Raw genomic sequence first — 27,389 nt, forward strand, 5'->3', positions numbered from 1 at the left:
GGCCTGCGTTTCTATCCATCAAACCAGCTGGCTGTCCCAAGTTACTCAAATTTATATAGATTAAAGTTGTTGTTTGGGGATGGGATAACAATTCTTTTAGTCTATTTCCAATAGAATTTATTGATTAAATTCACCAGCATTTCTGAAGTCTATATTTGTGGTATGAAGATTTGTCCATTCTCAGTGGTTGACAGATTCCTAGCTTCTGACATATAATTCTAGCATCAAGCCATACCTGCTAGTGACTTCATAAGTTATTTGATACTTACAATCTGCATTGATGTGTTGAACTGGCCTTTGTCTCACTGAATAATTCATATTGATCTGTTAGCAGTGACATGACCTGAACTGACACCATAAACACCACTGATTTTCACAAACAAATTCATAGGACTCAGCCATTTGTTGAGTGCTTCTTTGCTGTTATTTTGTTTCCTAAATTCAAGTAGATTTCATCCATGTAAGATCTTTTGGTTCCACTCTTGGATCTTAAATTGTTTCAGAGGATCCATTCAGATGTAAACCACTTTTGATTACATTAGACAAAACTGTGTATGTCATCAGCGTTTTCTACTGCTCAGTGAAGTATGGTATATGCTTGTCCCAAAAGTATTTCTGTAGGTTTTTGATTTGTCTATTATATGGTATAAGATTTCTATTAACCCTGTATCTCCTTTTTTGTGTTTAAAGTGCTAATCTTCCCGAATTGTTTTAGAGTGATTGGCCCTGTGTTTTGTTCTTATTCATGTGAGGTTTTGTTAATATATTTCCCAAGACTTTTATGGCGTATTTTACAGTTTCTGAAATGTATATTAAGACTGGTATGGTGTAAGTGTTAATTTTTTCAAATGTGTTCTTCCCATTCAACTTTGATTTTAGAATTCTAACAAGTCTCTTAACAGCCACAGCTTTCTCTTTAATATCTTCATATTTAATGTGTTACCTGGATGAGACCAACTTTATCCACTGGTTTAATGAGACCTTTGGATTAAAGCTCAAATCCCTCAATCCCTATCTTTCCCTTGGTATGTTAATTTTACACATACTGAAACAAAAAAATGTATGATATTGGTGGAGAAAAATTCCATGAGATAAAGGTGAAATGTGTTGTTCAGGATAGTTGTTCTTCAGGATAGAAGAATTTACTTTTTTTTTCTTTTAAAATCTTACTTTCTGTCTTAGAATTGATACTAAGGATCCCTTGGTTCCAAGGCAGAATAATGGTAAGGGCTAGGCAACTGGAGTTTAATGATTTGCCCAGGGTCACACAGCTAAGAAGTTTCTGAGATCAAATTTGAACTCATGTCCTTCAAACTATAGGCCTGGCAATCTTATCTACTGAATCAGTATTCATTATGCAAACTACTCCTGTGCTAAATTCTGGGTATTATCCATGTGCATCAAATCATTAATAAAATGCTATAGTTTGTGTCATTTAATTTATAAGCCACTATTACTTCTATTTAGGAAAGATGACTGATTGGACTTGAAACTAAGTAGAACCAAAATGGATTTAAAACTGACTCCATGAAAAAATTATGTGTTGTATAACACCGCCCTCAACATTATTGGATTGGTGACTTATTTCAAAGAGAGAATAGATTTCTAGGTGGATATCAAATACACTAGCAGCCTTAGCATACTTTGTGCTACTTTATATATTGCTGTTACATTATCGCTTTTGTAATTATTAGCATTATTATACTCTTAGCAAGTAACTCAACCAGCTTAAACAAAATCAAACTGGAGGAGAAAGAGGGAGCAAAGAACAGAGGAGAAGAAAGGGGCAGGAAGATAAGACGCACCAACCACCATGATGTTGAATTCAAAGCCCTGCTTCATGGCTTTCCGCCTCATCTGCTCCAGGATGGCATCAATTCCCACATAGCCAAAGTCAAGGGTGGCCTTCTCATTCCTCTGGGGGATGGCTTGCTTTAGCCCAGCTTCTCTAGAGTTATCTGCCATGATGCCAGTATGGCTAGGAACTCCCTCTGAGGCTGTGGGGAGGAAAGAAGAGTCATTAGGAATAAAACTCAGATGCCCATTGATTAGGAAATAGACAAACAAATTATGTACATGAACATAAGTAAAGCACTTTAAGAAATGATGAATATAAGAGACAGCTAGGTAGCACAGTGGATAGACTGCCAGGTCTGGAGTTAGGAGAACTGGAGTTCAAATATGGTTACTGACACTTCCTCTTAGTGTGACCCTGGGGGAGACACTTAACCCCAATTGCCTAGTCCTTGCAGGTGTTTTGTGTTAGAATTGATACCCAAATGGAGGAGGTAAAGGTTTTTTTTTTTGGTTTTGTTTTTGTTTTAAGAAAGAATAAAAGAATTCAGAGAAGACTTTGGAGAATTAAATGAACTAAATATGCAAAGTTAATTCAATAATATAAATGGGGAAAGAGCCAACAAAAGAATTGAACATTGTATAATTATAATGGCCAAATATGGTCTGGAAAAAAGAGAATAGAAAAGGTACTCATTCTCATCTTTGCAGAGGGGGGTGGAATTATGGGTGTGAAATACATTCTGATTCCTTTGAGTACCATTTAATTTTGCTTTTCTCTCCCCAGCTTTCCTTTTTATTCTTTGTTACAAAATATGAATTGGGTAGGGGAAAGAAAGAGGATAAATCCTGAAATGAAGTTAAAGTATCCATTTGGAGGTTATTGTGGTATAAAGTATAAGATGTTGGTCTAAATTTGTTCAACTTTCCAGTTTTCCCAACAGCTTTATCTAATAAATTTTTTCTTTAGTCTAATTGTGTATGTCCTGATTTACAGAACACATTATGTCTAGGTCTTTCTTACTTTAATTTGTTTTTTGTGTTTGTTTTTTAAAACTCTTACCTTCAGCCTTCTAAGACAAAAGAACAAAAGAGCAACAAAAAAGATAGGTAATTGGGGTTAACTAATCTGCCTGGGGTCATGCAGCCTAGTAAGTAAGTATCTTAGGCTAAATTTAAAGTCAGGTCCTCCTGACTCCAGGCTTGGCACTCTATCCACTGTGCTACCTAGCTATCCCTAGTACTGAGTAGCTTTGATGATTATTGCTTTATACTTTGGTTTGGAATCTAGTCGTGCTAAACCCCATTCATTCTTGTAAGTTTTCATTATTTACCTCAAGATATCTTATGTTTCTCCAGTTGAATTTTGCCTTTAACATAGTCCTGTAAAATATGATATCAGTAAGATAAAGGAGCTGGCCTTGAAGATGGGAAGATGTGGGCTCAATCTCTATTTCTGATACATACTGGCTGTGTGATCCTGGGCAAGTCACTGAACCTCTCAATGGAGTAGGCAGTAAGAGTCTAAGTGGCAGAAAATATTTATGTGCATACAGAAATATATACACTTATAGCAATAATTAAGGCCTTCCTTCATTCACTGATGGAGAATTTCCTTATCAGAAAGTTCTTTATAACAGGACTACTTCAGGATATAGTAGTTTGAATAGTAGGTTCTTACTGTTTTTCACACTGAGCAAAAAACAGTAAAAAACAGTAGCTCTGGGGAGCAGCTGGAAAATTCAGTAGATTGAGAGCCAGGCCTAGAAATGGGAGATCCTAGGTTCAAATCTGGCCTCAGTCACTTCCCAGGTGTATGACCCTGGGCAAGTCACTTAACCCCCATTGCCTAGCCCATACCACTCTTCTGCCTTGGAACCAATACACAGTATTGATTCCAAGATGGAAGGTAAGGGTTAAAAAAAAAAAGTAGCTCTCATTGCTATGTTCAGTCACTATGATTTACCATTCTAAAATTTCTTCATTTTTACATGTCCTAGAAGTTAGATATCTATCCCCAATGAGACCTTAGGGAACATTATTCTTGTATTCTAAAAGATGGTTATAAAAAGAAGGGGCTTTCACTAAGGAAATTAAACAGTCAATTTCATTCTAGTTTTAGAAAGGCAAATCAGCCTTGTTAAGAGAACTTCTAAGAGTAAATAGTAATCTAGGTGCCCAGGGCAAGCAGCACAAAAAGAAGCCCTCTGAAAAGTAACCTCATAAATCATGATGTGAAAATAATTAAAGAATTAAAACAAACTTTTTGAGCAGGACAAGGAAACAGTGAATATAGTGACTAACAAATTAACACTACAAGTGCTTTGATCTGGTAGCTTCATTTTTTAATAATTATTCTTTGCTAAGCTTAAATGTTGGGCAATTCATTTCAGTATCTGGTTTATGGTCTCTATGACCTTTGTTATTATTTGCTTCTTAAAATTTAATAACAGCAAATGCCAGTTATTCTTCTAGAAAACTTAAGGATCAATACTGCTTGCTACAGAATGTAGATGCATACATAAATTTATACACTTCTAGTAATAATTAACCAATCCCTTACCTTTGTTAGTCTTGATATGTTAGAAGTATAGTCCCTCACCCCCAGAGAATCAGAATTAGCATTGTCATGTAAAATACTCAGAGGAAAAAGCACCTTCTCCTCCAAAAGGCATCTGACTCAGTCTGAGAGAACCTGAAGTCATCCTCCCAGAATGCCTCTTGAATTCCCTGAGAAGATTCATGCTCATATCAATTGGCTAGTATCATGCTTCTTGTAAACTTTTGCTTTCACTCTTTAAAACATCTGAGAAAGTTTCCCTTTTGCCACAATAATGTCACATCTGTCTTCCTCTGGGTTCCAAGGACTTCATATCATAAAGAATACCATCTATATATCATCTTTGTTACCTAATTTTGAGTAAAGAGGGAAATAGTTCAATCTCATAGTCTCATTTCCCTTAAGCAGTTACTGTGCTCAAGGATTCAAAAATGTAGATCTCAAAGATAAAGCAAAAGGTAACACCAGCCTCTTAAATTAGCATCCAAAAACACAGAAGGATTTTTTTTTTACATGAAAAGGGAGAGCTGGGAAATCATTTTCAGGTTTTTCCCCTGCACACCTTCACACCTATATCCATTCAATTAAATGAAAATTTAGGGGACCTACACTATCTCCCTTCCCATTTCCAAACCCCCTAAAGCTTCATGACTGTACAGAATATCCTTTAACAAAAATCAGCTTTTGTTTATTCTGCATATGGAAGAGTTTTCCTTTTTCTTTCTAGTGTAGACAGGATTACCACACAATCACTGATTTGCTAGCAAATGAAGAACTGAAATGAGAAGGAGAAATGAATCAAGTCTCATTTTAAAACTCTTTGAAAAGTCCTCATTCTAGTTGCTGTAATAAAGGACCTTCACTTTTTCAGGTTACCCACCCCTATTTCCCTCAAATCTGACCTCAAATTTCCTAGTTGTGTGAACCTAAACAAGTCACTTAATCGTGATTGCCTAGCTCTTACTATTCTTCTGCCTTGGAACTGAAACTCATTATTGATTCTAAGACAGAAGGTAAGGGTTTAAAAAAAAAAACAGTTGAAATAGTCATTGTCATTAAGATTTATCACAGGAAACAGCAAAAGAATAGATAGTGTAAAATTTAAATTAATATCCAATAACTTCAAGTATTACATTTTACAAAGTTTATTAATAATCACTTGAAGTAGAAGAAACAAAAACAAATTAGAAAGCCTAAGTAAAAAACATGTGTGTAAAATTCTCCTGCCTCTCACCCTACCTCCACAACCACCTTCCTGGGGAAAAAAGAGAGAGTAGAGCTACATCCACAAGTTTATCTTGAAAGTGTAATAAGCATGTACTGTGAGAATGAAAATGGGAAGCTGGGAAAGAGAGTTCTGGGGAGAAAATTCTAATTACACAATAGAGATAGATAGATAGATAGATAGATAGATAGATAGATAGATAGATAGATAGATAGATAGATAGATAGATAGATAGATAGATAGATGAATCATATATTAATATGTGCCAGGCACTGCACTGAACAATGGGGATACAAACACAAGTAACCAAGACAACCCTGATCCTCAAGGGAGCTTGAATTCTAATGATGAAAGACAACACATAAAAAAAGAGCTAAAATTGATGAGGTGGAGAAAAGGCTAGCAGAGGATAAGAATTTATCAAGATAGTCAAGTGAGGAAAAAAAGTGAAGTAAAGTATGGCTAGGGGCCTACAGGAAGGTAATCTCCTGAACAAGAGGGCAGGACTCCAGGGCAGAGATTTTTTTTCAAGACAGAAAGACAGCTAGCTGGTAAGGAAAAGAAGTCCAGAGAGTCAAGTGGAGAGGTGGATCTGCTTACCATAAATTCCTCATTAATGAGGAAAAAATGCAAAGGTAAGACAAGAAAACCAGACATTGGATTAGAAGAAACAGAGAGTGATGGCTATCATACTCTGAGCTACAAACTGTTATACAGCTACAAATGTAATCTCTTGCCTGGGCTCCAGTCTCAGATTATTTACTGTATTAGATATTTAGAACTGGATACTTCAAATTTCACATATCTAAAACAGAACTCATTATCTTTCCCCTAAAGAACACTCCTCTTTCAAATTTCCCTCCTTCAGTCAAGGGTACTATCATCCTTCCATTCACCCTAGTTTGAAAGCTCTGTGTCATTCCTGACCTCTCATTTACACTCACTCCATATAGACAACTATTTGCCAAGTTCTGTTGATTTTTTTAAAGATGTTTTATTTTCCCAATTACATGTAATAACAATTTTCCACATTCTTATTCTAAAGGTGTAAGATCAAAATTTTTCCAAGAGATGGTAGGCAATTTGATCTGGGTTATATATGTATTATCATGCAAAACATTTCCATACTGTTCATTGTTCTAAAAGAATACTCATATAAAAACTAAAACCTCAAAATAAAAACACAAATAATTTGATCTGCATTCCAACTCCAGCAATTCTTTTGCTGAAGGTGAATAGCATTCTTTGTCATAAGTCTTTCAGAACTGATCTGGATCATTGTATTGCAGAGGGTGAGTTCTGTTGATTATACCCCCACCTCTTTCCAAAATTGTGTCCTTCCTAGGCCAGCCCTCATTTAAGTACCACTGATAAAATGAAGCAAAAAATTACCAAACTATAGAATTTAAAAAATGGGTGGTTAGTGTCCAGTTAGTCCAAGCCATACCCAGAAGACCTCCACTGTAACATCTTATAAGTGGTCATCTAGATTCTTTTGGAAGATTTTCAAGATAAGGGAATTTCTCGAAGCCCATTTCATTTTTGGACAGCTCTGTTAGGAAGTTTCAAATGACATCTAGCCAGAATTTCCTTTTATCAATTTTAGCCATTGATTAGCCCTCTAAGGTTGAAAAGAACAAGTCTAAATTTGCTCCTCCAATTGATGGAGTGGTGAATAAGAGCCTTCTTTTTCCAGGCTAAATATCCCACATTCCTTCAATTGACAGTCAAATGACTATCTCAAGACCCATTATTAGTTTAATTGTTCTCTTCTGAATTCTCTCTAACTTATCAATACCTTTCTTAAACTATGACCACCACCCCACCCCCAACTGAAGACAATTCTAAAGATGAGATCTGATAAGACAGCCCGGTGAAACCATTTCCTCTTTCCTCTTTTTTTTTTAAACCCTTATTTTCTGTCTTAGCAACAACTCTAAGACAGAAGGACAAGGGCTAAGCAAATGGGGTTAAGTGACTTGTCCAGTGTCTCATAGCTAGGAAGTGCATAAAGCCAAATTTGAACTCAAGACCTCCTGTTTCCAGGCCTGGCACTCTATCTACTATGCCACCTAGCTGTCCCCATTTCCTCTTTACTCTTGTAAAGTAAGCCAAGGAAAATGCTTCAGTGCATTTCAATACCAAATTAGATTTTTGGACTACTAACTTAACATTGCACACAGCTTAGACTTTCAGGTCAATAAAATCCCCCTATCTTTTTCAGATAAACCTGTATTTGCAAAAGTTCTTTTTTTTACTCAAGACCTAATATTTAGTCCTTCTGAATTCCTTTTGACTCAGTCCTTTGCTCCAGCTTGTTAAGAATCCTGGCAGTAGAATTAATTTTCCTTATTTTTCAGCATTATTACTATAACTAAGAATTCTGGCCATTAGGGGATGATCCATTTGAGGGAAGAGAGGAGTTGTGCTTTTCCTGATCATTCTAACTGCTAGTAATACCACCCCCAACCATCTAGTATTTAATTATTTAATATTTATTCTTTTCATTATTTATTCTACATATACTTATATATGTACTTGTTTTGTCCCCCCTTCAGATATGCATTTCTAAGAAGGTACATTCATGCTGTTCCTTTACCAAGGAACAGATGATCTCTGCTTATTGGGCCATAGGGTGTGGGAGAGCACACGAACACAAGCCCAAAGCTCTTTTCAGCATAAGTTTAGTACATACCTATGGGGTTATTTCTAAGGATGCTTTATGACCAATATGTTTGTGATACTCACTTTAACAAATAACAAACGCTAACTCTATATAAGACACTGACTGTTAGGTCTTGGTAATATGAACATTAAAAAAAACAAAACAGGTAGAATCATGTTCAAGGAGCTCTTGATTTAATTTGAGGGTATGAGAGTGTGGCAGGAGTAGTATCTATTTTATGTAGTCTGGACTGGTTTCTGTTTAAGGTTGCAGAGAAGCCCTAAGTATTGAATCACTAATGGGGGCTTCCTTGTTGATTGAGTTGGTCCCCTGTCCTAAGGGTATCCTTCTGACCCAATATTGTCTAGCCAAATACAGATAAAGAAGGAAAGCAGTATCTATTTGACTTAGCAATCATATTCTTTTTTGGTCCCTCATTTTAAGTAAACTTACTTTTATGTTTGTTCTGGATGTGGTAGACTGTTTATCAGTATACTTTTACATGGATCGTGGGAATTTCATTGATTCTAATACCAAGCCTGAATCACTGATCTGGCCTCAGTTAGATTTCACCCAGAAAGGAAGGGAAGATAACGCCACATACAAATAGCTTAATAATATGATAAAATGTACAATATGACAAATACAAAAGGAAAAGTCCAAAGTCTTATTAGAAATAGGAGGAAGAAGACATCATTATCACCTGCGGGGGTAGGGAAGGAGAGAAACAGGGAAGGCTCCATGGAAGAGATATTTTAAAAACTAAGTCTTTTTAGAAAGATAAATATTTCAACAAGCAAGGATAGGGTGGGAATATATCCCAGGCATGGAAGAGAAGACTTTCCCAAATACAAGGCAGAAGGAAATTGTAGGACATCCAGGAATAGCAAGTAGCCCAACTTGGCTGGAACAGAGAGTTTGAGAAAGATAGCTTGTAAGACAAGTGAGACGTGAGATATAATCTTGTTAGAAATGACCCCAAACCACTGTGATCTGTAGATCAGAAGCTAGAGACTGGCTAAAAAAAAAATTAAAAAAAAAAGTTTTAAAAATGTGACATTTTCTCAATCCCCTTGCCCCAAAATAGAAAAGAAACATAGAAGCAGGCAGAAAGGTGTCAACATCAGGACTTCAGGGAGGCTCCAGTATCCATTTGCCAGACTCACCCAGGACACCGCAAAGCCACAGAACCTGGGTTATAACCTCACCTCTATACCTGTCTCACACTTATTTCATGTACCCTGCCACAAGTTCTAAAGACACATAAATACACATGTGCATGCACATGTGGATGCATGCATGTGTGCGCACATACACACAGAGCGTTTATCTGTGTGGAAAACTAAGAAAAGTATACCGACCAAAGACTTTCCTAAACTGCTCTCACTTGAGCCCTACTATCCTGTTAGCCACCTCCAAGCTCATCCAAAAATGCAAAACACAGTTTTCTGGGTTACCCTGGCTTTTTACTCCACAAGCTGCTCTCCACACCTGGATCATATTCCTTTTCTTCCTCTCCCCTCTCTCAGAATCATCAGATGACTGCTTTGGAGGAGCTGGAAGATACTTCAAGGATCATCTACTTCGACCCCATCATTTTATTTCAATTTCAATTATATTATTTCCTCATTTGAGGAGTTACTTCCTCTCTGAATATTTCCCTGAAATCCCCTAATTGCTGGTGCTTTCTCCTTTTTCCAATTACCCTACTAAATCACTACATACAGATTATAATCTGCTCTAGGAGAGTTTAATTGAGGGGACAACTTTGTTTTTTGTATCTCTAGAATTTAGCACAGTACTTTGCTTCCCCCTCAACACCCCCAAAACCCATGGACTTGTGATGTCATTGTAGGTAATTCTCAGTGTGCAAAAAACTCCCTCCACCGATGCATACTGACAACTTCTCTGTAATTTAGTCTAGGAAATTTTACCTGGTCACATGGATAGTTTGTGTCAGAGGTGTGTAATTAGAATCTGCTATCCTAAAAACTACGATTCCCAGCACCCCACTCTCTGTCTCACGTGATGTGCGGATGTGTAGGCAGGTTATCAATTTTGTGTAGCCCCGCTTCACACTCTCTTCATCTGATCAGTTTGGTGGAGGTGGTGTGAGGTGAGTGGCAGGAGAATCTATTCATATGACTTTATATTTTGTTAGATAATTAGACTTTTTTTACTTCTATTTCCTTTTCCTTCTACTTCAAGTGATTATTAATAAACTCCATAAAATATAATTCTTGGAGTGTTGGATATTAATTTAAATGCTACAGAAGTAAGGATTAAACCTAGGCCTTTATCCATGATTCCTTGATATCATGCTAACACATATATAGTAGGCACTTCCCTTTCCCAGCTTTACCCATATTTTAACTTCCCTTTGCAGCCCTCCTAGCCAATGAGCTTCCTTTGCTCTACACCCACTGTTGATTCAGGGCCTCACTGTTCCCTTTAGAAAAGTTTAAAGGGAAGAGACCACACAGGATGTTTTGTCACTTTCTTTTCCTGTGTCTTCCCCAAACCTCCAGCAGACATAAACCCCTGCACCTTAGGATCTTAGTTGAAAAGTACAAGGGGTAGGTGGTTTTGCGAGGCTGGGGTATGTGTGCATAGACTTGGTGAACTTTTCCTTTTCCCATCTTTCTGTTCCCTGTGCAATATAGATCACACATGTTTTAGTTTAGAGATGAGCTGTTCCTGATGTGGTGGGTTGTTTATCAGCACTTAATCAGTTCTCTGGTATGAAAAACAGCTTCCTCGAGAAACATTGGTACTCCTGGTATTAACCATTGAACAGTCTTTAGATACAACTTGAAAATTAAGGCATTTTCCCAAACTGATAGCCATTTTAGAAGTTTTAAGATGAGGTGGTCTAGAATGGCTGGTAAAAAACCCAGCCTGAAAGCTGAGCCCCAGGGTCTGGCTCATTTGTGTGAACCTCCCCCCCTCCCCCCCCCACAAGCTTGCCTAGAACTTGGCAAGGATGGGAGATGGGGTTTGGACCAGCGATTACACAATAAGAAAATTTGCATGAAGAAATTCTGACAGTTCAAGTTAGTACCTTCCCTGCCCTTTCTAGTATAAAAGAGCTGCCTGGAAAATGAAAGGTTATAAGTGACTTTGCCCCAGGTCACAAAGTCAGTCTGTCAGAAACGGAGGCCAGTTCACTATGTCAAGTCTCTCTTGTTGGAAGGAGTGGGGTCAGGAGTTGAGAATAAAAGTGGGATAATTGGATTTATCAATTCCATCCAAGAAATAAATATGGTTATGTGCTGGCACAAATTTATTTGGATGTGCCTACCTTCATAGGGTTATTGCAAAGACCAAACAAAATAATGTATGGAGAGAACCTTGTAAGTCTTTAAAGCTTTTTTTATTCTTTCGGCCCAACATTCACCCTTTGAAAAAAGAAATGAGAACACCCAGGCTATTCGTTGCCTCCCCAGCATAAGGGAACAACAAAATGTATTGGAGTAAGGGAGACTTCATGTTCATTCTGGCTGTCAGGCCTAGCTCTGGAAGGCTTCAGGGTTTATGCTTTTGCTCTATCCTTCTCCCCTCATACCCCACACCCCTCGCCAATATTATTCCTTGGATTTCTACTGTCTTTAAATAAACAAAGAAAGAAAACTACATCTGGCTTAAGATCATGTGGCTTTTGAGGGGTCTGCTTCCTGAGCCCTTTTCTAGGGGCAGTGGTTCAGACCTGACCCACATGACTGAAAATTGTTTCCATCTGTCAGTGGTTCTGGGAGAGAATCTCCTCAGAATCTAGAGTTGGCCCCTTGGCTCAAGGCTTTGTATCTCCCCTCAAATCTTCCTTGATCATACTTTACCAGCACCCTTGGCCAGGCCATATCAATGGAAAAGCTCAGCCCTCTGAAATCTCCCTCCCCTCCCTTAAAAAGGGCCAAAGGGTATTCTGGGTACCCTTTAGGAAGTGAAATTAAGAATTGGATTTAAAAAAAGACCCATAGTCCCAGCTCTAGCTGGTCATATCAAACTCAAATCAAACCAAATACCCTGTTGAGAATAGTTTGTGCTTTAGAATAATCATTTTAAAAAATCTATGTAGCAAAGAAATGGAAACTGAAGGGATGCCCATCAATAGGGGAATGACTAAAAGAGCTATAGCATATGATTTTGATGGCATACAGATGAGCCATAAGAAATGACAAACAGGTTAATTTTGGAAAAACATGGAAACACTTAAAAATTATAAAAATGAAATGAGCAGAACCCAGAGAACATTATATACAGGAACAGAAATTTGTTTGAAGAATGACTTGTATGTAAAGGAGGGGGTTAACTGGGTATTCAAATGAAACAAACAAGTAAATAAAATTTTAAAACACAAAAATATGAGATACCCCATTCCTTTCACATCCATTTAGGAAGTTTTAGTTCTCCTATACATGAAAACTGATTCTTATCAAACATTTTACTCATTTAAAATTTCTCTCACAAATGTGCATATCCTACAGGTAAGTACCAAAAAGGGAATAAATTAAGAGGCCTCAGCTACTACACAAAACAGAATCCCTCTCTGACTAATGTCCAGCCCTGGGCAAGTCACTTATCCTCTGTCTGCTTCAGTTTTTTTCCACTGTAAAGTGGGAACAATATAATAGCACCTACAACTCAGGACTAATGTGAGGATGAAAATGAGATATTTATAAAGTGTACCTGAAACAAAGTGGGCACATAATAAATTCTCCTTTTGAATGAACAATTTCATATACACTGTCTCATTTGCTAAAAGTAAATTTGTACTAAAACCACACACAATTCCCGTACTGGCTTTAGAGTCAGAGAACTTGGGTTTGGATCTTGAATCTGCTACTGTTTATTTGAGTAACCCATTCATTTCTAGGTCTTTCTTTTTTACTTCCTAATCCATACCTTCTAACATTTAATAGAATAGCTACTTGATATCAGTTCCAAGGCAGGAGAGTAGTAAGAGCTAGGCAATTGGGGTTAAGTGACTTGCCTGGGATCACCAACCTAAAAAGTATCTGAGGACAGATTTGAACTCAGGATATCCCATCTCTCAGCCTCGCTTTCTATTGACTAAGCTACCCAGCTGCCCCATCTTAGTTTCTTTATCTGTAAAATAAAGACTGATAATTGCTAAGATTCCATCTGCTTCTGAATTTTATGAGTGAAATGCATAAGCATTAACAATGATGCTCCCATTTATACCATTTGAACCCCAGGCCTCCATCCTCAACATGGGGACACTAGGATATAGTCACTTAATGATATAGTTCATAATGACCCCACCCACAATTTGCAATGTTTGGGATAAAAAAGGACATTAAGTCCAGCCCTCAGGGAATCTCTTGCCTGAAAGAGAAAAAGGAGGAAATAGAAAATATTTTAGAATATTTATAAAGTTCTAAGTTGAAGCAAAGGAAAGTTGGGGAGCAGGAGTCTCCCGATATCTTTCTTGGGTTGGGGCTTTCATGAAACTTCACTAATTAGAGAAGACAACCTTCAGCCCTAACATAAGACACAGAAATACAAACACAGACACACATTTTGTATATTCATATACATACACAGACCCAGATATCCATATCTATATATATCTGGGTCTGTGCATATATATATATATATATATATATATATATATATATATATATATATATATATATATATATATATGGTGGCTAAAATCTAAAGAATAAGTAGGGTGAGATTAATCCCATCTTCACAGAAATACATTTGAAGCAGGGACACACACACAAACTAAAGGTAAAGTATTGGAGAACAGACTCTATTGTGCTTCAGTTGAAGTTAAAAAAAAAAAAAGCAGAGGTAGCAATCATGATCTCAGAAAAAGCAAAAAGAAAAACATCTCATTCAAAGAGAGAAGAAATAAAACTACATCTTACTAAAAGGTCACATCTACAATGAAGCAATATCAATACTAAACATATACACACAAAATGGTAAAACATTCCATTTTTAAAAGAAGATAATTAAGTTAGGAGGAAATAGACAACAAAACTATACTGGTAGGGGAACTCAACTTTACCCTCTCAGAACTAGATAAATTTAACCAAAAATAAATAAGAAAGAAATTGAGGAAGCTAACCAAATTTTGGAAAAGTTAGATAGGATAGAACTATGGAGAAAATTGAATGAGAATAAAAAGGAATATACCTTTTTTCTCAGCAATACATGGCACCTACACAATTTTATATTAGGGCAAAAAAATCTAACAACCAAATGCAAAAAAAAAAACAAGAATATTAATTGCATCCTTTTTAGACCACAATGCAAAAAAATTACATTTGATAAAGGGCTATGGAAAGATAGATTAGAAATTAATTAGAAACTAAATAATCTTACCCTAAAGAATAAGTAGCTAAAAGAAAAAAAATCATGAAAATAATATTAAAGATAATGACAATAATGAAATAATATAACAAAATGTATGGGATGCAGCCAAAGTAATACTTAGGAGAAAATTTATATTTTTAAATGCCTATATCAATAAAAATAAAGAGAAAATAAATAAGGCATGAAACTAAAAACTATTAAAAAATCAAAAATTTCCAATTAAAGACCAAATTTAAAAATCCTGAAAATCAAAGGAGAAATGAATAAAATTGAAAGCAAGAAAACCACTGGACTAGCTAATGAGAGAAAGAACTGGTTTTATGAAAAAAGAACAACAAAATAAACAAGCCATTGGTTTATTTGGTTAAAAATAAATAAATAAAAACAAATTACTATACCAAAAACGAAAAGGGTGGATTGACCACCAATGAAAAGAAAATTAAAGCAATTATTAGGAGCTTTTTTTGTCCAACTGTATACTAATAAATCTGGTATACTAATAAATCCATCTAAACAAAATGAGTGAATATTTACAAAAATAAATTTGCCCAAATTAACTGAAGAGAAAATTGAATACTTAGAAAAATAAGCACAGGAGTCCTACCTTTTACAACAAAAATATGGTGCTCCTATCTAAATCCAGAAGAGCAAAAACAGAGAAAGAAAACTGTAGACCAATTTTCCTAATTAATATTGATATAAAAAAAAATACTATGTGTTGGTTACAAGACAGAAGAGAGGTAAGGGCTAGGCAAGATAATTTCAAAGGACTCTTGATGAAAAATGCTATCTATCTCCAGAGGAAGAACCAATAGAGTCTCAATATACATTGAAGCATACTATTTTTCACTTTATTTTCTTGGTGAGATTTCAAAAAAAAGTATGTCTTCTTGCACAACAGGATGAATACACAGAACTATATTTTGTATGATTGTACATGTATAGCCTATATCAAATTACTTACTATTTCAGGGAGGTGGCATGGGAGAGGGGAGGAAGGGAGAGAATCTAGAATTTAAAATGTCAGAAAATAAATATTAAAAATTGTTTTACATGTAACCAGAAGAAAAAAGTATTACCAAAAAAATAATAAAAAAAAGAAAAGAACACATTCTACTGCTTGTGGGATAAGTCTCATGGGAAGCAAAATGTACATCTGGTTCTATGACATCTCAAGAAAGGGACCAGCTGTTGGATGAGTTGACTTAGCAGACTTTGAGGGGAGCAAGTTCATACTTAGCCACAGTTCCTGGCTTCAACAGAGGAAGTTTTTTTAGATGAAGATTTCTGAGTTTTGTCTTTGAAATGTAAAACTTAAAATTATATTTCTACTAATAAAAATATTATATTTTAAGAAGTTTATTAATGATTATTTGAAATCAAGGAATAAAGAAAATACAAAATAAGAAACCAGTTTGTGCCCAGGGCTGATTAGCCCAGTCATTGCAATGGCCCGAGCAGAGCGGGAGAGCACAGAAGAGGGAGAGGTAGGCATTACTGCCAGTTAAAATACTAATTGTGATCTCGCCCAGGTAGAGACTCAAGTGAGATTATAGGGAATTCTGGGAAATACCAAGGACTTCTGGGGGTTGAAGTCTAGGGTTCAAATCTCCATTTTTACAGAAATCAACATAAAGGACTACTGCCCAGCCCCTACTAGATCATAAAACTTCATGTGAAGGGACCTTACAAATCATTTAGTTCCACCTGTTCCTTATATTAAAGGAAACAGGTGCTAAGAAAAGACTTGACCAAGTCATATATACAAGTAGCAGAATCAAAACTTGAGTCTCTTTTCCCTATACATCTGTTCTTGATATCTTCTTTTGATTTCCTTAACTTTAAAAATAACAACCAGACTCCTTGATGATTTTTATTCATTTGGTAAACATGGAAAGCTATCCTATAAGGAAGGAGGTTAAACCACAAACCCCAGTACTGCTCTCTCTCCAAAAAGGGTGAACTACAGCTAAAGCAGGGCACCTGAGAAGATGTACCAAGGTGGTAAAATGTAGAGGTTTTGACAGTTCTTGCGGTCCTTTAGCAACAGAGGAATAGCTGAGTTTATCACCCAGTGGGCAATAATAATTCATTTAAAATAGAAACCTATTAGCTGGTCAGCTTTCTCCCTTTAACGGCTGCATCCCAGGCAAATATCTGCTCCATCTATAGCTCTCTTTCCCAACTAAATTGAGGACCTATTTTGTTCATGTCTTTTGTTTGGATGCAAAAATTGCTCATCATACCTCTAAAGTACAGTCCCTGTATGTCATTCAATATGGGAATAGGACCTTGGCCTTGTCATTCAGCTTGGTTTGCTTTAATAATATCAACACAATAATATTCTTAGTCAATGCCTTCAATTGTTGTCTTTACTTCTTCATTGAACTACTTTTAGTAACTCAAGAATCAGAACTCTTAAAGGAAACTATTGTCAGCAAAATTCAAGTTCCTAACTACTCCCTCTGCATGTGACACTGTACAATGTATACACTTTTGGTCTTCTGGTAACTTGTCACTGAAGAGTAGATGCATGTAGGATCAAGAGTACTGAGAGTATATAGTAAGAAGTCAAGTTTTGAGTCTTGGCTTTGCCATTAACTAGCTGGGTAACCTTGAAAAAATATTGAAAAATAAAAAATTTTTTTTTGAAAAAATATTACTTTCAGTATCATCTATAAAATGAAAATGAGACCAGATTTGTCTTTTTCACAAGACTATTGTGAGGAGTAAGATAACATGAAACCTGTAGATTATAAAGTTAATGAATCATTTAAGAAAAGAATGCTAAAGCAGACAACTAAAGAAAGAAGTTGACCAGGACCTGTAAATGTAATTGATCTTTTGGGAAGCTGGCATAGTTCAAGAAGGCAGGAAATATACTGGGTGATCACTGCCTATTGTCCTAACTAAATCTGAGTGCATTAATCTACAAGCATTTATTCTATACTAGGCACTTTGCTAAGCTCTGGGGAATGTTAAAAAAAAAAGCGAAATAGGTCTTGCCCTTGAGGGACTTACTATCTAAAAGGGAGATTGAATACCCAATATTTTCAAAGAAATAATAGGTATTTTGGGGGAGAAGAGCACAAGCCACTGGGGAAATCAGGAAAGTTTCAATATAGAAAGTAGTATCTGAGGTGAGTCCTCAAAGAAACCAAGGACTCCAAAAGGAAGACCTGTGGGGTGACGCCAAGATGGGTATGTGAGAGAGTCACTACAGAGAGGTATAGGAAATTAGAAAAAGAGGGCCCTATGTGAGGAAAGAGAGGAAGCCAGCAGAGCCAGATGAGTGAGGAGAAAGTTATAAGATGTAGAAAGACTGGAAATTAAGAAAAGGAGCCAGGTTATGAAAATCTTTAAATACACACCTGAGGATAGGGAGGGATTCAAAAGGATTCAAATGAAGAGATATGTATTCAAGAGAAGAACAGATGGTAGAAATACAGTTATCTAAGGGTTCTAACAAAGAAATGACTTCTAGGTTGTATTTGTAGTACTAGGAGTTGTGAAATAACTGTTTCCATTTCCAATATTGGTACTACTTCCACTTGTTCTCCCTGACTTACTAGTAATGGGGGAAGGGAGGAGTCAGAATTCTCCTTGCTCCTACCCCTTCCAGATTCTCCCTTTACTACCATCACTCTAACTTCTGTGAGGCTTACTTTCAAATTGACTGCCCAAACAGGATTCTCGTAGCTGGCATCTAGGGATCCCCCTAAGACATTCTTTCCTCCTTAATGCCCCAGTGTCTTATTCAGTGTTTTGCTCAACCTCTTTCTCTTCACCCCAACACTTCCCTAATACTAGGGGACTTACAACATAAATACTGCTAGTCCTTTGAACTCTAACTTCCCAGTGACTCAGTCCCAAATCTCATGACTTCTTCCATTCCACCTCAAATACACAGAGATTGTCAGTCTTGATTTTGATTCTTCCTACCCCAAATGTTCCATTTCTGTTTTTTTCCCTCTGCCTTCAGGCCCTAAGCTGTTTGTCATCTCCACCTGCTTGCCACTTCTCCTCTTCACCCCACTTCCAATCTCTGCACCTCTCAGTTCTTTCCTGGACCATTATTCTTGCACTGGCCTTCTCTATCTCTACCACCCTGGTAAATCAGTTCAAGTCTACACTATTCTCTAGACTAGACTCTTGCCCCTTTGTTTTTGCTGATCATGCCTTGCCAACCCCCCACCCTTAAATTACTCCTACTTCAGCCTTCTGTACAATTCATGAGTGACTAAATGAAGCTGGGGGGGAGGGGAGAGAAACTCAACATAAAACCAAGCTGATTGGTTCCATTAAGTTTGTTACATATACTCAAGTGGGCCTTGACTACATCAGGGAAATCTTTTTATATCTCTCTAACCCAGTGGTTCTCAACCTCTCAATTTGTAGCAATGAGAACACATAATGCATATCAGGTATTTACATTCCGAATCATAACTGTAGCAAAATTACAGTTTTAAAGTAGCCACCCAAATAATTTTTTGGTTTGGGGACACTGTAACATGAGGAACTGTATTGCGGGGTCACGGCATTAGAAAGGTTGAGAACCACTGCTCTAACCTCTCCCACTTATTTTTTTTATTAATTTTTTTTGTTACAATAATCACTTTATTTCCCTCCCCTCCATCCACCCTTCCCACAGCTGACATGCAATTTCATTGGGTATTACTTGTGTCCTTGATCAGAACCTATTTCCATGTTGTTGGTGTTTGTACTAGGATGTTCATTTTGAGTCTACATCCCCATCCATTTCCCCTCAACCCATGTATTCAAGCAGTTGTTTCTCTTAAGTGTTTCTACTCCCACAGTGTTTCCTCTAAATGTGGATAGTGGTTTTTCTCGTAGATTCCTCCAAGTTGTTCAGGATCACTGCATTGCCACTAATGGAGAAGTCCATTACATTCAATTGTACCACAGTGTATCAGTCTCTGTGTACAGTGTTCTCCTGGTTCTGCTCCTCTCACTCTGCATCAATTCCTGGAGGTTGTTCCAGTTCCCATGGAATTCCTCCAGTTTATTATTCCTTTGAGCACAATAGTATTCCATCACCAACATATACCACAATTTGTTCAGCCATTCCCCAACTGAAGGGCATCCCCTCGTTTTCCAGTTTTTGGCCACCACAAAGAGTGCAGCTATGAATATTCTTGTACATGTCTTTTTCCTTATTATCTCTTTGGGGTACAAACCCAGCAGTAGTATGGCTGGGTCAAAGAGCAGACAGTCTTTTAGCACCCTTTGGGCATAGTTCCAAATTGCCCTCCAGAATGGTTAGACCAATTCACAACTCCACCAGCAATGCATTGATGTCCTGACTTTGCCACATCCCCTCCAGCATTCATTACTTTCCATTGCTGTCATGTAAGCCAATCTGCTATAACCTCTCCCACTTATGCCAGCAGTTATTCCAAACTTTTTCAACTCTTCTCAAGTCTCCCATGGCACTCATAATACCACTCTAAACTAAGGATCTTACTTATAATTTTCTTAAAAAACTGAGACTATTCAGAGAGTTCCTTCTTCTTCTTGCTCATGTCATATCTCTCCAATGACTTCCTCTACTATCTTCTCCTTCACCTCTGTCTCACATGAAGAGGGTCCCTTCTTGTGGAGGAAAACTTTTTTACAGACAGCCTTGAACCCCTTCTACCAGATTGCCCTGCCTATCATCCCCACTCTCTCAGAAATTTTCAGAACCTCCCAATTTATTGGCTGTTTCCCTGATGGCTACAAATATGTCCACTTTACCACCACCTTAAAAATCTCTAGTTGCCATCCATCATCCTAAATCTCTTTTCCCCATCCTGACTACTATTCATGCTTCTACTTCCTCCCCTTTCATGCAATTTTAAACCCTACATTCTGGTTCCTGACCTCATCATTCAATTGAAATTGTTCCTTTGCCTTTGCTTAATCTTTATCCATCACGATCTCCAGCCCTTGAAGACCTTTAGTGAGAAAAGACTTCTGGATGGTTGTAATCTGAAGTTGTTCCTTATAACAAGCCTAAATTTTCCTGTTTACAATATCCAGGAGTGACTGAAGCCAATCGACTCTCATAGACATTTATGAAAGAATTTACTGGCCCCAGTGAGTATGCCTTACACCAATCCTTTGGAATCTCAAATCACAAAATGTCACAACTGGAGTGAACCTCAGAGGGACTATTTAAGGTAAACTATTTGAGGCCAGGGACTATTTCACTGATATGTTTGAATATCTGGTGCTTTATGTTTGTGGAATGAAACCTAGTTCAACCTATACCTGAACATAAACTCTATACAATGCCTACTAAGGGATTTCCTGTCCTTCATTTGAAGTCTCTAGTGACAAGAAACTTACTACCTCCTGAGACAATTCATTCTACTTTTGAACAGTTTTAATTGTTAGAAAGTTTGCCCAGAGACATTCAGAAATAAAAACCTTCCTCCCCATGTGTCCTAAGAGGGGAGAAGACAAAGTACAGCCCCAAACTTAACTTCATTCCCTCAGTGACTTGCCCCTTTCAACCTCCCATTCAAACAGTCAGAAGGACTCCTCAGCTTCTCCCCAGCAAAAATGCATATCAGATAAGGGGCCAAAAAGACAATTCAACTCAGCCTTCAAATTCTTCACAGGACTCCAGATAGAATAATTTGAGTTGTTATACAGCCTTAACAATTCTGGGACCACCAGGAAGCCAGTACTTTGGGTCAAAAGGCACCCTTAGTGGACATTAAATTCTAGAGCAATAATAAAGCTGTTTGTCAAACCAAACCAAAGGGCCTCCAAGGCCACCTGTTGGGCATTCAAATCTCATAAACTCTGATGCTAATTAGATAAAAGGTTATTAAATGTAAAATGATTTGAGGAGCAGGAGAATGAAGGTCAGGCCTCTAGGAAACCACTCCCTTGGACATACTGCCCCTCCAAATTAAATTATTGCTAATTCTTATGATGAATCTTCCTGATTCCAAGTTGAATGTTGTATTCCTTGTGCTACCTAGCCTACCCCATTGATATCAACAGTATCAGTTATCAATAGTATGCAGTTATAAAAAAAATTAAAATTAAAAACTATAATTTATAGAACACTTTCCTCATAATAATCCTATGATGTATGTAGTAGTACTACTACTAGTAGTAGTAGTATTCTCATCTTTAAAATGAGAAAACTGAATATCAAAAACTTTGAGTGACTTAAAAACAGTTAATTAAACTTGAGGCAAAGCCTCAGTAGATCTTCTGACCTCAAGTCACATATCACAGAATCCTAGGTCTAAACCTGAAAGAGGCTTCAGAGGCTATCTAGTAAAACCCATTAATTGTACAGATGAGGAAACTGAGGCCCAGAAAAGGTGGGGCTTGTTCAAAGACTCATAAGCAAAAGACTGTTCTAACTCAGTGGAGTCAGTGTTCTTTCCACTGTATCTTCAAATCACATTAATAATACATGTTTCATATGGAGTTCAAGATTTATTTTCTACAAACTTCACTGAGCATGTATGAGCTTTGGATTTGGAGTTAAAAGACCTGCGTTCAAATCCCGACTTTATATGGAGTGATGGACATGACATACAGCACAGTGAATAGTCAGGAAGTCTCCCATAAATACCATCACCAATTAATAAACATCTATTAATTACCTACAATGTGCCAGGCATTGTGCTAAGAACTGGGGAGACAAAAAGACCAAAGGTAGTCCCTGTCACCAAGAAACTGACAATTTAATGGGGCAAAAAAATTTTGAGCAGCTGTGAATCAAACTCAGGTCAATTGTTTGGAAAGCAGCTGTGCTAACCACTATCAGGCTAATGCTTCTCATGTGATCAGAATATAATGGCTGTGTGACTTTGAATAAGTCACCTAACCTTTATTGACCTTGCCTCCTCAGAAACAAAATAAGGGAATTGGACTAGATAACCTCTACTGACTTTTCCAGTTCTAAGTTTATGATGTAGTACACACGCGTGTGCATGTGTGTGTGTGTTTGGGGGGGGTGTTGTGGAGGAGATTAAGAGAGGGGGAGCATGGGAAAGGAAGAATGGCATGGAAGGAGTTAAGTTGCATCATTAAGTCAATCAGTTCCAAATGATGGCTCCAGCCCCCAAATATCCAAATAAGCAGAGGGGAACAGGCTATTGAAGTTTGGAGGAGTACCATTGCCTTCACCACAATTCACTGATTGCAACTTTAGAAGGCTTTCTAGCACTGCTTTGAACCCAAAGAGTAAATCCAGTCTCAGCTTGTTTATTTTATACCTATGTAGGGTTTCTGACAGATTATACCATATTTCATGACTTGATATTGTTCTAGCCCAGATCAAGGGGCATTAGCATCTTAATCTCTGAGAAATGACAGCCAATGTCAAACATGACATTTTCTTCTAACCAGCTGACTAGGCTAATCATCATTTGAGATGAGTGGAGGGTCTGAATTCTGGGCCCCTTCTTAGGGAAATCCTAACACCTTACTTAATAGGGCACTGCCACTGACATGGGAGAAAAATATGCCTCCCATGGAACATACTAAAAGAGGTCCTGGCCTCCCTTTGAGAGACATGTTAAAAGGGGCTCTATCTCCCCTTGAGATATGAACTGAAGGGGGCCCATTTTCTCTTTTGTGTGACTACAACAGTTGGAGTCTGAAAAACTATTATTTGAAGAATCCATCCTTGCCATTCATATTAAATTGTTCTCTTTATATAGTTCTTCTTATATACTCTTCCTTTCTGTATATTCATGACACTATTCTCTCCTGTTTCTCTTCCCGCCTGTCTGATGCCTACTTTCCTGCCTCCTTTGCTGGCTCATCACTCAAATAATGTGTCCCTAAAGTAGCTGGTCTTCAAGGTTATGCTTTAGGTATAAGACCTCATCAGCTCCCTTGGATTTGACTATCAACTATGCAGATCATTTCAAATCTATATATCCAGCCCCAGTACCTCTCCTGAGCTTCAGTCTCATATCACCAAATAAATGCCTATTAGACTTACCTACCTAACTTCCTTCATTCCCCTGCCCCCCCCCCCTCTCTCCTCTTACTTTCCATCTTAGAATCAATACTATGTATTGGTTCTGAGGCTGAAGAGTGGTAAGGGCTGAGCAATGAGGGTTAAGTGACTTGCCCAGGGTCACACAGCTAGGAAGTGTCTGAGGCCACATTTGAACCCAGGACTTCCCATCTCTGGACTTGGCTTTCTATCCACTGAGCCATCCACTGCACAACTAGTTGTGCAGCCTCCCAACCCCATTGGACATTTCGAACTGGATGTCCTGGAGTCAGCTCAAAGTCCTATGAACAAAACTGAATTTACTACCTTTCTTAAATCCATCCTTTGTTTCTCCCAGGTTCACAATCTTAGTGCTATTCTGTATTCTTCACTATCCCTCACTCCAAATATCCAATCTGTTGTGAAATGGTGCCATTTCTATCATCACATCTCTAAATTTGACTCCACACAGTGATCATCACATAGCTACCCCCTTGTTTCAGGTCCTCATCACTTCTCTTAGAAGATTTCAGCAGAATATAAAGAAGGAAACTATAACCAAATTAAGTGAACACAGAATAGTATACATGTTAGATCTTTGGGAAAGGAAAGACTTTAAAACCAAGCAAGAGCTAGGAAAAAAAAATTACAAAATGTAAAATCAACAATTTTTGATTACATCAAATTAATACAAACAAAACTAATGCATCCAAAATTAGAAGGGAAGCAACAAATTGGGAAACAATCTTCATAACAAAAACCTCTGACAATCAAGGTCTAATTACTCAAATTTACAAAGAGCTAAGCCAATTGTACCAAAAAATCGAGCCATTCTCCAATTGATAAATGGGCAAGGGACATGAACAGGCAGTTCTCAGTTAAAGAAATCAAAACTATTAATAAGCACGTGAAAAAGTGTTCTAAATCTCTTATAATCAGAGAGATGCAAAGCAAAACAACTCTGAGGTATCACCTCACACCTAGCAGATTGGCTAACATGACATCAATGTTAAGTAATGAATGCTGAAAGGGAAGTGGCAAAGTTGGTACATTAATTCATTGCTGGTGGAGTTGTGAATTGGTCTAACCATTCTGGAGGGCAATTTGGAACTATGCCCAAAGGGTGCTAAAAGACTGTCTGCTCTTTGATCCAGCCATACTACTGCTGGGTTTGTACCCCAAAGAGATAATAAGGAAAAAGACATGTACAAGAATATTCATAGCTGTACTCTTTGTGGTGGCCAAAAATTGGAAAATGAGGGGATGCCCTTCAGTTGGGGAATGGCTGAACAAATTGTGGTATATGTTGGTGATGGAATACTATTGTGCTCAAAGGAATAATAAACTGGAGGAATTCCATGGGAACTGGAACAACCTCCAGGAATTGATGCAGAGTGAGAGGAGCAGAACCAGGAGAACACTGTACACAGAGACTGATACACTGTGGTACAATTGAATGTAATGGACTTCTCCATTAGTGGCAATGCAGTGATCCTGAACAACTTGGAGGAATCTACGAGAAAAACCACTATCCACATTTAGAGGAAACACTGTGGGAGTAGAAACACTTAAGAGAAACAACTGCTTGAATACATGGGTTGAGGGGAAATGGATGGGGATGTAGACTCAAAATGAACATCCTAGTACAAACACCAACAACATGGAAATAGGTTCTGATCAAGGACACAAGTAATACCCAATGAAATTGCGTGTCAGCTGTGGGAAGGGTGGGTGGAGGGGAGGGAGGAAAATAATGTGATTATTGTAACCAAGGAATATTCTAAATTGACTAAACAAAATAATTCAAATTAAAAAAAAAAAAGATTTCAGCAGCCATCTTATTGTCCTCCATGTATCAAGTCTCTATCCACTCTAATCCATCCTTCACATTGCCAAAGGAAAATTATGTTGGGTAATTGGCATGCATTGCTTAATAAATTCAAAATGGTGGATAACTCCAATTCCAATATTAAACAAACAGTGCAAATATAGGCAAAAAAGGCATCCTACCAAATTCCTCCTATGATATAAATATCTAGACCAGAGAGAAACAAAATAGAGAAAGAAAACTATATGCCTAATGAATAGCAATACAAAAATATTTACAAATAAAATGTAAGCAAACAGGCTACACCAACATGAAAAGAATCTCAGTTTACTCTGGAAAAACTATGTTGACATTTGCATAGAAGGTTCACAAGCAATGGAGCATAAAATTCTGCTTGTACCTTCACTTGAGTCAAAGCAGTGGCATCAAACTCTTCTTGATCATTGAAATGCATTAAAAAAAAAAAGACTGGTTTCCCTTAAGGATGTCCTTGATGAAGTAATAGAAGTTATTAATTTTGTTAAATCTTCACCCTTGGGTACACATCTTTTTATTATTCTGTAAGATCAAATGTGGAGGTACCTACATGGGGCAGTAGATTGAGTGCTACCCTGGAGTCAGAAGATTCATCATTCTGAGTTCAAATCTGGCCTCAAACCCTTACTAGCTGTGTATCCTTGGGTAAGTCAGTTAATCCTACTTGCCTCAGTTTCCTCGACTGTAATTATAAATCAGAGAAGGCAAACCAATCCAGTATCTTTCCTAAGGAAATTCCCCAAAGGGAGTCAGACATAATAGAAATGACTGAACAACATCAAATGTGAAATATTCATAAAGCACTTTTGCTGATGATTTTTTCCAGGAAAAGCCCTTGTGTGATTATTTAACTTAAGAGTGGGACTCAGTCATGTTTCCCATGGGATATCACTTTTACTCAAAAAAAAAAAAAAGCTGGCAACCTATGGTTATTTAGACTTTGGTATTTGCCAGGCACTTTCTCAAAAATAAAGTGAGCTTGTCACTATAAGGAAAATAGCGCCAGTGATAAAGCTTAAGTGTTTAAAGCAGAATTTTGGAATCTACCAATCTGACAGATTCCCCATTCTTAAAGACTGGTGGGTATACTAATATGATTTTTGGATATTGCACAAAGAAATGTGTCAGGAACAACCAGGTCACTCTGTAGAGTGAGAGTCAGGAGATGGGAGATGCTGATTTCCAATTTAGCTTCAGATACTGTCTAGCTGTGTGACCCTGGGCAAATCAATTAACCACCATTGCTTGGCTCTTACCACATTGGCCTTAGAACCAATATACAATATTGACTTTAAGACAGAAGGAAGGAGTTAAACTAAAAGAGAAAGAAATTTGTCAAAATTTCGAAGATCTGCGAACCAAAATTTTCCAAAAGACCAATGCATTGTGTTATAAAATCACACATGGGTAAAAGACAGTCTAATGGATTTTGATGTAATAGAATCCAGAAAGTTCACTGATACAGTTTCAAATGCCCCATTGCAAGTAACCTTTAAAGAAATCACAACTTTTCAAATTTTTGATATAGTATCTAAGAAGAATATCTACAATTATCTGAAAAGACTACTAAAATATTTCTCCCTTTTCCAACTCCATTATCTGTGAGAGACTGGATTTTCTTCATAAACTTCAATTTAAAAAATCTTAATAGATCAACTACATAAGCAGATTTGAGAACCCCTCTATTTTTCAGTTAAAATAGAGCTTAAAGAGATTTTTTTTAAATATGCAAAACAATTTGACTCTTCTCACAATTTTTTGTTTTGTTTTGTTTTGTTATTTTCCATCACAACATTGTGAAGGGCCCAACTAAGTGACTCAATGGATAGAGACAGGGCTAGATATGAAAAGTCCTGGGTTCAAATTTGACCTCAAACACTTTCTGTTTGTGTGATCCTGCATAAGCCATTTACAACTTAAATACAATAGATGAATATTTACAAAAATGTAAAA

General features: G+C 37.2%; 1 protein-coding gene across 5 annotated transcripts in view; it reads right to left on the reverse strand.

Annotated features, from left to right (window-relative positions):
* Window positions 1-27,389, reverse strand: part of SEPTIN9 (septin 9) — a 400,470-nt gene that overhangs the window by 26,163 nt on the left and 346,918 nt on the right. For all 5 annotated transcript variants that reach the window (XM_007482962.2, XM_056814233.1, XM_007482961.3 and 2 more), the window contains one exon: window positions 1,806-1,997. In XM_007482962.2, coding sequence (XP_007483024.1) covers window positions 1,806-1,997 — 192 coding nt within the window. The remainder of the gene's footprint in view (window positions 1-1,805; window positions 1,998-27,389) is intronic.

The sequence above is a fragment of the Monodelphis domestica genome, chromosome 2 (genome assembly GCF_027887165.1).
Source record: "Monodelphis domestica isolate mMonDom1 chromosome 2, mMonDom1.pri, whole genome shotgun sequence".
Classification (NCBI taxonomy): domain Eukaryota; kingdom Metazoa; phylum Chordata; class Mammalia; order Didelphimorphia; family Didelphidae; genus Monodelphis; species Monodelphis domestica.